Genomic DNA, 11,776 nt, shown 5'->3' on the forward strand with positions numbered 1-11,776 from the left:
TCAGAAATCCACCTGCCTCTGCCTCCCAAGTGCTGGGATTAAAGGCATGCGCCACCACCGCCCAGCGCAAAAGGTATTTTTTAAAAAATTTAAACCATGCAGTAAATGGATAGAACTAGAAAAGATTATACAGAATGAGGTGACCCAGACCCAGAAAGACAAGCATCACATGTTCTGTGATTTCTAGCTGCAAATCTTTAGATGAAGTATATAACCTAGAGTAACTGCAGAAACATGGAAAAGGGGCCATGGGGGTTGAGGGAGGGTCTGAGAGAGAGGTCACAGGATAAAGGTGATATGAAAGGGAAAATGGGGTGGAAATCTAATTGGAAAAAAAAGGTGGGATAAATAACACCAAGGATACTTGATAAAACCTCAAGAAATCATGTTATTTTATATTTACCTAAAATTATATGTAATATATATAAGCATAGGAGTAGACAGACAGATAAAGTTACGCCACTTGGGCATAACAATATTCTTCAGAAGAGCCATTAGAGTACCCTATAAAAATTCCAACACCAGGCATTTGAAACATCTGCTGCCGACGTTCATCAGTGTAGTCGAACCAATCCCAAAATAATAGAAGCTGTCACTGTTGCCTTTAGTTGCCTCTCAAGAGGTTGAAGATAATCCCCTGGAGCTATAGCTGAAGACACTGTATGCCCAAGACGCAGGATTCAGAGGATCTGAGCCAAACCTAACCCAAAAGTAATTGTTTTACAGTCTTGTTTTCATAGTTCCATAAAGTACTATGCAAGGTGTCAAGGAAGGGAAGCAATCAATAGTCACAATATCCAGCTGTGACACCATGAACTATAACAATGACCAGCATGGCCAGAGATGCATAAAGGTGCAGTAGTGGCACTCCTGTCTTAGTGCTAACTCATAGCTGCCTGATTAGACACTAGGACCACTCAACACAAGGAAAATCATGTGTGGTACTAAAAACCTAGCCAATTACCTTGAGGCTAATTAAGTCAGGAATCTTAGAAGAGAGCCTATTACCATCATTCTGCTAGATCAGCATAATTCCTAATTTCATTCTAAAGTTTACCTTTTTACCCACAGATATGTCTAACTCTCATCCTTCTTCAAAGAAACTTTTCTTTGCAGCAAATGGAGACAATTACAGAAAACCACAACTGGTTATAATGCAGACGTAAATGGATCATGGGGAACCCAACCCCATGGATAGATACATCCATAACACAACTTCTTCACCTAAGGTTCAAGGCAAATTTCAGAAGAGTTATCAGGAAGACTATAAGAGCCAGAGGGCCAGGATGTCTGCTGTGCAATGTGCCTCCTAGAAAAGACAGGGAGCTGGGCTGGCGATATGGCTCAGCAGGTAAGAGCACTGACTGCTCTTCCAAAGGTCCTGAGTTCGGAACCCAGCAACCACATGGTGGCTCACAACCACCTGTAATGAGATCTGATGCCCTCTTCTGGTGCATCTGAAGACAGCTACAGTGAATTACGCCGGAGCAGGTGGGGCCGGCAGAGGTCCTGAGTTCAATTCCCAGCAGACACATACATGATAGCTCACAGCCATCTGTACAGCTACAGTGTACTCATACACATGAAATAAATCTTTTAAAAAAATTTAAAAAAATAAAAAAAACAGAAAAGACAGGGAGCTACACCCATGATACTGCAATGATATGGCTGCCTAAACAAAACCTGAATGACTGTATCAATAGACATGCTAACATTGGAGAAAATCTCATGGGAGTCCAACCCCAGAAAAAGTCCTAAAGGTAACTAATGACTGCTGAAAGGGGGACTCAGCTTCTCCTAGGGATGAGCCAACTGGTTATCCAATACAAACTCGTCAGGCCTGAAATCATATACACCCAAACCACACTAAACGAACTCACCATGTTGGACTTATATAGTTATACATTTATGTAAATATATATAACAATAACAAAGAAAAAGAGGCTATTAATTTGAGGGGGCATAAGGGACTAGAGGGAAGAAAGGAGGAGAAAAGTAATGCAATTATATTTTAACTTTAAGTTTTAATAAAAGAAATAACATAAATAGATACAAATATTAAAATTCTATAAAAGTACAAGGAACTATAAAGTAAAGAAAGTGCACATTTTTAGGTAAAGCCTGGTAAACACAAGCAGCTAATAATTATAGGACTTGGTGCAAACAGTTTACTTAGGTTGGATTTAGAATAGGGGAACCTTCTGTCCAGGGCTGTGGTTCTCCTACATTCATGTAAAGTAAAGGTCGCACCTGAAAAAAATCTTGACAGCACACATGCCATCAAAGTTGGACTCAATATATGTATGATTAAGAACATAGCAGAAGGGCTGGAGAGATGGCTCAGCAGTTAAGAGCACTGACTACTCTTCCAGAGGTCCTGAGTTCAATTCCCAGCAACCACATGGCGGCTCACAACCGTCTGTAATGGGATATGATGCACTCTTCTGGTGTGTGTCTGAAGACAGGTACAGTGTACTCATATAAATAAAATAAATAAATCTTTAAAAAAAAATAGTAGAAACAATATACAATACCTTTTCTACTAAAATATTAAGGGAGATTGTGAGACATACATGTGTATGAGTAAGCAAATATAATACATCCTTGTTAAGCAAGCAAGGGAAAAAGCATTCAGTTTAAAACTGAGAGCATGAGGCAGAGGAAAGAAGGTAGGTTGAAAATGTAGAAATGCAGGCCAGCCAGTCCTACAGATTCCTGCAGGACTTCCGTGATCTTGAGTATTAACTGTGCTTTTGCTATTGTCATCTCATTGTGACTAGGACTGCATCAGTATTACAAACAGTGGGGAGTTTTATACCTGAACATTCATGACAGCTACAAGTATATCTTAATTTTTTTTTTTTTTTTTTTTTTTTTTTTTTGGTTTTTTTGAGACAGGGTTTCTCTGTATAGCCCTGGCTGTCCTGGAACTCACTCTGTAGACCAGGCTGGCCTCGTACTCAGAAATCTGCCTGTCTCTGCCTCCCAAGTGCTGGGATTAAAGGCATGCGCCACGACCGCCCAGCCGACATACCTTACTTTTGTGTAAAGGTTTAAGACAAAGGTCTATTTAGGGGTTGAAGAGATGGTTCAGTAGTTAAGAGTACTATCTGCCCTTATGGAGGACCTGGGCTGTGCTCACAGCACCCCAGAGTAGTTCACAACAGTCTGTAATTCAAGTTCCACAGAACCCAATGTCCTTTTCTGGCCTCCTTGGGCACTGCATGCACATGGTACACATTTAGACATGCAGGCAAAATACTCACACAGGCTAACTATAAATAAATAAACAAATGATGATTGATTGAAAGAATAAATAGATATCTATGTATTTACCTGGCAACTCCTCCATAGTCAAGGCCTTCTTCTCCACGAAATTTTATCATTAATCGCTTCCATAGATCTTTTGGCCTCATTTTCATGACCTGTCGATATGATTCCTAAAAAATAATTTTAATATGCTATCATCATTAGGTGCTTTAGCCTCTAATTTAAGTTTTTTTCTCCTCCAATTCACAAAACTAATTTAAGTCAGAGACACCAGTAGAAACGAAAAGTAAAAGAATCACAGTTCTAAAAGAACATTAAGTAAAATAATATATTAACCACATAGACAACTTTATATTAGGGACAGGGTAAAGATAGACTCTAACAAAGCCCAGACTGGCTTTGAACACCCTATATAGACAATGTTGGCCTCTGGATGGCCTGGGAATTGCTATGTAGACTAGGTTGGCCTTGATCCAGCTGTCTCTAACTCCAGAGTGCAGAGATTGTGTAGTTAGGTGTGGTGTCACATGCCTTTATCTTTTTTTAATGGGCTTATTTCACTTTCTTTTTCTTGTAAAAAAATTCCTTTATGGTAAACAGTGGATCCTGGCTCTTCTGTAAAGAGACTGTAATATGAATATTATAAGATAATCAGGTAGTTCCCGATAGGAAGACTTGCTGAGCACATCTGTTTCTCGAGGTCTGGAGTAGCTATAGATCTTGGAGATGTCATCAAAGGCAGTCCTGGGTGGCCATGGTCAATACTGGCCATCACCAACAGCTTCTTGGACTCAGATGCTTAGAAAATACCAGTGCCTCTGGGCCAAGGATCTGTTACCTTGCTTGGGACAGTATGGGACTTGATTATCTCGTTCCCTTGGTAGCCTCTGTGTACCAAGACAATGGAGAGTTTATCTAAGATGATGGGTGCTTGAATGCTGGTGGCTATATTTTAGCACTAACATCAATGTGACATTGTAGTGTCCAATGGTCAACAAATGCCTGGCGCTGGTGGCGCACACCTTTAATCCCAGCACTTGGGAGGCAGAGGCAGGCAGATTTCTGAGTTCGAGGCCAGCCTGTTCTACAGAGTGAGTTCTCAAAAAAAAAAAAAAATTATTTGTTTATTTTATGTATATGAGTATACTGTAGCTGTCTTCAGACATACCAGAAGAGAGCATTGGATCCCATTATAGATGGTTGTGAGCTATGTGGCTGCTGGGATTAAACTCAGGACCTCTGGAAGAGCAATCAGGTCTCTTAATCATCTCTCCAGCTCCCCCCCCCCCACACCCCCAACTCCTTATTAAAGACTTATTTTTATTTTTACTCAGGTGCATGTGTTGGTGTCCACTGAGGCCACTGCATCCCTTGAATCTTGAGTTATAGGTGGTTGTGAGCCATCTGACATGGATGCTGTAACTGAATTTAAGTCTTCTAGTACTTTTAACGGCTTAGCTGTTTCTCCAGCCCCCAGTTCTTGACCACAGAGCCCAGCATGGTAACCAGATCTAATTCTCCCTCCACGAGCTCCAAGACTGGAGCCCTGGCCGAGTGCATGTGCAGCCTCTAAGGAAGACCCCTCTGCCTCCCAAGACCAGGAACCCAGGGCCTCTCGATCCTTCCAGTGTGCAAGCATCACCTACTATTATTTAGTGTCTTCCAGGTGGGAAGAAGCTCTTTTTTTTTTTTTATCATTTTGAAATACAAATCACACTGTAACCAAAGACAAAAAGCTCACCAGGAAGCAGATCTCTGAGTGTGAGGCCAGCCTGGTCTACAGAGTGAGTTTCAGGACAACCAGGGCTAAACAGAGAAACCCTATCTCTGAAACATGCACACACACACACAGAAAGAGAGAGAGAGAGAGAGACAGAGACAGAGACAGAGACAGAGACAGAGACAGACAGACAGACAGACAGTGAGAAGCAAAGAAAGGAAGAAAAGATAAGAAATTAATGAGAATACTTTAATTCCAATCAGATAAGAGCTCCAAAAGTATATTCTTGGGCTGGAGAGATGGCTCAGTGGTTAAGAGCACTGACTGCTCTTCCAGAGGACCTAAGTTCAATTCCCAGCAACCACATGGTGGCTCACAACCATCTGTAATGAGATCTGATGCCCTCTTTTGATGTGTCTGAAGACAGAAAAGTGTACTCACATACATAAAATAAAAAATAAAAAAATAAAAGTATATTCTTAGAAAGAGTAAAACGGGGGCCAGAGAGATGGCTCAGTGGTTAAGAACACTGGCTGCTCTGCCAGAGGAATTGAACTGCCTGTGTTCAATTCCCAGCAACCACACTGTGGCTCATGACCATCTGTAATGGGATTTGATGCCCTCTTCTGTATATACAGAGCATCATACATTAAAAAATATATACACAAATAAACTAATAAAAAGAGGGAGTAAAAAAAAGTCCAGGCATGATGGTACATGTCTTTAATCTCAGTCTTTCAGGAAAAGAGTTAGAGGCAGATGTTTGAGAACAGGCTGGCCAATATAAACAGTTCCAGGCTAGCCAGAGCTACACAGTGAGACTGTCTCAAAACAAAGAAGAAAAAAAGAGCAAATCACTAATTTCTAATTTTCTTCTAATTAGAATTAAAGTTTATATATTTACCTCAAAAATCTCTTCCCTAGACACCTCAATGCGGCAGTGGCCGGCTTGAGGCTGCTGTTGGGAAAGTTCTTGCCGCAAGATTTTTAGTTTTTGAACCAAGTCTCGCTTGTACCTTGGCACTGTCAGACACTCAGTGTCATCGGGACACAACGATACCACTTGCTGTTGCTGTTGGTCTTTCAACTGGTTCTGACGACTGGAAATAAACAGAAACATTATCAAAATACTTTATAACATACAAGGTTGCAATTCTACATTTAAGTCAGCATCAGCCTATAAGAAATCTATCACCATGCAGTGGTGGCACACACCTTTAATCCTAGCACTTGGGAGGCAGAGGCAGGAGGGTTTCTGAGTTCGAGACTAGCCTGGTCTACAGAGTTGAGTTCCAGGACAGCCAGGACTACACAGAGAAACCCTGTCTCGAAAAAAAAAAAAAAAAAAAAAAAAAAAAGAAATCTCTCAATGTCTAAGCCTTCTGAGGCAGATCATCAGCCTGACAGAACTGGATCCTGAGGTTCTATTCATAGAGCCTTCTGCAGATGCTAAAAAGAACTGTTCAGATACCATGTCCTCTACATCATCCCATCACCTAATTTAAAACTCAGGCAGGGGCCACATTCCCCGTCATCTAGAGCCTGTTTTCTGTAAGAGCCAAACAGAAGCCTAAACTGGCAGTGCAGTGGAAAGCTTTCCTCCTGTACCTGATTCTCTCTAAACCACAAAAGTAAAAAACAGTAAAGCAGCCTGCCTCCTCAGCTATGCTAGGGCATGGAAGGGCGGTTATATAAGGGATGATGTCAGCACTGGTCAGAAAACAGTGGGGATGCCAATCTGCTGGCTGTAAGGCCTCTGACAATGTCCAGTGTCCTTATCAAGCATATTATTTTCTTGAAATAAGTAAGCCTGACAAACAGAAAAGATTCAAGTTGTAATCTTTGTTCATAGTTACTTGTAAAAGTTTCCTTTAATTACAAGGTAGAATTTCTGTTATGGCATTAAAAATATCAGGCATAGTGTTAAAGGGTGAAAACAGGAAGGGGAAGTGGGAAAAGACCCTCCATAGTCAGGCTGAGTTCAAAGCCCACCTGCAACACCTTTTATGTACCTCTGGGAGAGCAGTGAAACTGCCTGAAGCTCTGTTTTTCCTCACTGATAAAGAGAGGACTGAATGTATAAAGTATGCTTTTCAAGCAAGATCCTTTTTTTTTCTATTTTTTTTAAAGATGTATTTAATTTTATATATATAAATAGCTGTCTTCAGACATACCAAAAGAAGGCAGATCCCATTACAGATGGTTGTGAGAATTGAACTCAGAACTTCTGGAAGAACAGCCAGTGCTCTTAATCACTGAACTGTCACTCCAGCAATGCAAGATTCTTTTTCAAACAGGGGCTTTGGGCAAAGGATAGTAGCCTTGACTACGTGATTTACTGAGTCCTAATGACAATATTTTGCAATGGTTTAATAATGCTGTACCCTGACATTTATAGTTTAAATGTGAGGCCTCAAACACAGGAACAATTTAACTGCATAACATCAAAAACATCCCTTTACAGGGAGTAACCACAGTATCTCAAGAGGGACTCTGGAGGAGAGAACTAAGGGAGGTCCCAGTACCCACAATACAACTGCAGGCTGCCCTCAATGTGCACACTACACATAAGCCTCAATGTGCACACACACATACGCTCAGACTTCTAACAGGCAACTTCTCCCATTGTTTCTCTCAAAAAAGTAATCCCCAACTCTTTTAGTTTAAATTCAAGACTGCACTCTAAAATTTAACTTGCCTACTCTATTTTTTTTCTGGCTTAGATAATTGCCCTCTACATGATTTCTATAGCAATCTACATTTCCTCGTCACTTCCTAAAATGTTAAAACAGGAAAAAACAAAACAAAACAAAACAAAACCCTTAGAATCAAAGCAATCTACAAATGTTTGGGGTGTTTTTGTTTTTTGTTTTCTGAAACAGGGTTTCTCTATATAGCCCTGGCTGTCCTGGATCTCACTCTGTAGACCAAGCTGGCCTTGAACTCAGAAATCCGCCTGCCTCTGGTCTACAAATGTTTGTTAAGATTATATATGATCCATACATAACAGCTCCCTCAAAGTCATACTAATAGTTAAACTAAAGTAAGATTTTATTATTTGGATAACAGTCAAAGTATTTACTACAAGAACATTTCTGCCACAGAGAGAGACACTTACCCACCCTTCTTCTCTCTCTCTCTCCCCTCCTCCCCACCTCTCTCTCTGACTGTATGGGCTTAAAAAATTATACAAAGGAATAAAAACCACATTATAAGCCAGCCATGATACCCCATATTAGAAGCCAGGTTATCCTCTGCTACTTACTAAGTTTAAGACCACAGCGGGCTCCTCTAAGACCCTGTCTATTAGTGCTGTCAAATACAGTAAAAATTATTCAAGTCAGGCCTGGCTAATAATTCAAGTTAGGCCTGGTGGTGTAGGCTACCTAAGGCACAGGATCCCAAGTTCAAGGGCTGCTATAGAGTGAGTTCAGGACCAGACCAGGCAACTCAGTGATACCCTGTCTCAAAATAACACATACAAGAATAAGCTTACAACAAGGATAGACAGAAAAAGAAAATTAAAGAATCCAGCACTGGGGCTGGAGAGATGGCTCAGCAGTTAAGAGCACTGACCGCTCTTCCAGAGGTCCTGAGTTCAATTCTCAGCAACCACGTGGTGGCTCACAACCATCTGTAATGGGATCCGATGCCCTCTTCTGGTGTGTGTCTGAAAATAGCTACAGTATACTCATAAATAAAAATAAATATATTTTAAAGAAAGAAAGAAAGAAAGAAGGAAAGAAAGAAAGAAAGAAAGAAGGGAGAGGGGGAGAGAGAGAGAGAAAGAGAGAGAGAGAAAGAGAGAGAGAGAGAGAGAATCCAGCACTTGAGAAGCTGAGGCAGGAAAATAACAAAGGCAACCTGGATTATAAGACCAGTTCTAACAGACCTACACAACAAAGCTAAAACTTATCTCCAAATAGATATTACAACAAAACACAATTTAAAATATCATCATAGGCCTGTTGTAGTGACATATGCCTTTGATCCCAGCACTCAGGAGGATCCCTATGAGTTCAGGGCCAGTTTGGTCTACATAGTAAAACCCTGCCTCAAAACAAAACCCCCAAAACAAAAAATATCATCACATTTGCAATTTTGATTCCTTTAGCTACTGAAAGTTTCTTTAAATACAGTTTCTTGAGAAACAAGATGCATAGCACACTACACAGAACCACATGGGAAAGATATGGTGTTAAGAAGACAAATCAACTTTTAGGACCACGCCTTCATTGGGGTATTCCATAAGAAATGAAGGCCAGGGTGGGTGAACAGATGGGTCAATAAAGGCAGTAGTAGCAAGGGCTCACCAGTGCTCACAGAGTGTTAGCAAAAGACAGAGCTGACTTTATTACTCAGGAAAAACAAGAATACTTTCTTACACTCATTTGTTTATTTAGGGCACAGCTATGTCATCGTGTCCATAGGAAGCTGACAGGACAACATGCAGTTGGTTCTCTCCTTCTACCACTTGAGTCTCAGATAGCCAGTTCAGGCTTTGTGGCAAGCACCTTTACCCAGTGACCCATCTCATGGCCCTTAAGCCATTTGATGATGCTTTGATTCTACCATTACATTAGTGCCCCAGAGCAGTGTTAATCAAAGGATAGGCTACACACTGTATTATTTTGCTACCCAGGTTATAGATCTTAATGTATAGATTAACAACCCATGACTTCCTGCTATTTCTTCAAATGCTTACAAATATTTTAGAATTTCATTTATAACTAAGGTTTTAGCATCTAGCCACGATAAAAAAGGTCTATTAACATAACAAGTCTGACGAGGTAATCATAAATATTCAAAGTGTTGGGCATAGTGGTGCACACCTCTAATCCCAGCACTAAGGAGGCAGAGGATGGTGGATCTGAGTTCAAAGTCAGTCTGGTCTACATGGTAAGTTCTAGAATAGCCAGATCAAGAAGACCCTCTTGGGGATGGACAATGAAGGGAAATAACCCCCCTAAAATTTTTTCAAAGCAGCAACAAAGACACGTATTAAATGTTTTTTTTTTATTATTCTAAACAAGTGGTAGCCAGTTCTCATTTAATTTACCCTATTGAATCTACCCCTAAAAAAATTAATGAAGCAAGAATATTTCTTAAAGTCATCCCTGACCTCTATTACTTAGTTTTATTTTATTCTAACATTTAACACAATATTTATTGCATACACTAATGAATGAAGAAAACAGAGCAGGTAGTATTTGTTTAGAGATTCTAAATTGAGTTACCCTGTGGATACAACTTTGTTCTCAGGATTCAAAGAAGCCATGGTCTGCTGTTCTACCACTATGCAAGTGACTTTACCAGAACTGGTGACAAAGACACACTGCTGAAGTTCCCTTTTCTCTACCCTTCCTCCCTTGTTTCCTCAGAAAACAATGTCAGTAAGTAATGAGGTTAGGATAAAACAGGGAACTAGAGAGAGATCAAAGTAAAAGATGCAAATATGGTACAAAAACCATGCAGCACAGACATGATCAGAAAACAAAGCATTGACAGGTCTGAGTCTAGCAGCACCTCACGCTGGGAAAATTACAGAAAGTCAAACTCTGCTGCTCCCTCACCTGTAGAAATATTGTATTTACCAGGAAGAAACTTAATACCTGCACGGAAAGTACTGAGATGTCTGTCAGTCATTATTTGTTTTGGGGAGGACTGTGGAAGAACTTTGGAACTTTGAGCTAGAAGAGCCATTGGTTGTTAAGAGGTCTGTGTAGAAGCTTGGAAGAGAACAGTGCAGAAGATGGAGGCCTGGCTTGTGGAATTTCAGAGGGAAGATTAAAGACTTATCAGGGCTGTTGCTATTTTGATTGTGAAGATTCTGTGGTTCTGGTTAGCTGGGGCTGAAGAACCAGCTGTGACTAACAAGATACCAGAACTACTAAAGTGAAAACTTTGCATTACTGGGACTATTGATGCTGGTTAGCTGGAGCTAAGAAACTAGAGGTAAGAGACCAGCATCATTGAGGTGACATCTTCTGGGAAGTGTTTTCTGAAAGCACAGAGGCTGTGCTCCAGAGATAGCCAAGGTTGTACCTTGTGCTGCAGTAGGACTTGGTAATTTGTAAGCGTCACTCAGGTGGTACTGGTTTTGAAGGCATGAAGGGGTCATGAAGAGCAGCTGAGGCTTGGCACAGTGAGAGGCTATGAGAGGCCATTGGTGAAGGGGCAGCCTCAGTTTGCAATTGATGGCCCAGGACTGAAGGAGTCATGCAAAGGAGTTGAGGCTTAGCACCATGAAGAGAGCCTATGAGAGGCTATTGGTGAAGTCTAGTTACAGCGGAAGACAGCAGTGTTTTGGAGATGCCAGTACCATGAGATGACCACCAAGAACAGCAGCAGCAATGGAGTAAAGGCATCTGGAGCCTAGAAGACAAGGTATGTGTTACAAAGGGCAAAGCTGGAGAAGTGACCCAGGCCCTTGGAGGAATGTAGAAGAACATGAGTGGATTCTAGATATTGGACGGTTGGAGTTTGATTTTGCTTTTGATTGTGACTGTGCCCTGATATTTCTCCCTCTTGAAAGAAGAAAGTATTTTAGTAGAACCCACATTAAGAGACTTTTAATTGTAAAAAGACTTTGAATTTTAAAAGAGACTGGATATTTTTAAAAGAGATTGAAATTTTAAGAATTTTCAAAGACTGTGGGACTTTTAAAGTTATTTAGATCTTGGGGATGAATAAGAAAGTAAGGGTTGGGCTGGTGAGTTGGCTCAGCGGGGAAGAGCACCGACTGCTCTTCGGAAGGTCATGAGTTCAAATCCCAGCAACCACATG

At 40.8% G+C, this 11,776-nt stretch overlaps 1 protein-coding gene across 2 annotated transcripts in view; it reads right to left on the bottom strand.

Moving 5' to 3' along the window:
- Smurf2 (SMAD specific E3 ubiquitin protein ligase 2) overlaps positions 1 to 11,776 on the bottom strand; it is a 112,166-nt gene that overhangs the window by 19,278 nt on the left and 81,112 nt on the right. For both annotated transcript variants that reach the window (XM_031352217.1, XM_031352219.1), the window contains 2 exons: positions 5,895 to 6,090; positions 3,337 to 3,440 (listed from right to left, as the gene is read on the bottom strand). In XM_031352217.1, coding sequence (XP_031208077.1) covers positions 3,337 to 3,440; positions 5,895 to 6,090 — 300 coding nt within the window. The remainder of the gene's footprint in view (positions 1 to 3,336; positions 3,441 to 5,894; positions 6,091 to 11,776) is intronic.

This window comes from Mastomys coucha, unplaced genomic scaffold, assembly GCF_008632895.1.
Source record: "Mastomys coucha isolate ucsf_1 unplaced genomic scaffold, UCSF_Mcou_1 pScaffold5, whole genome shotgun sequence".
NCBI classification, from domain to species: Eukaryota; Metazoa; Chordata; class Mammalia; order Rodentia; family Muridae; genus Mastomys; species Mastomys coucha.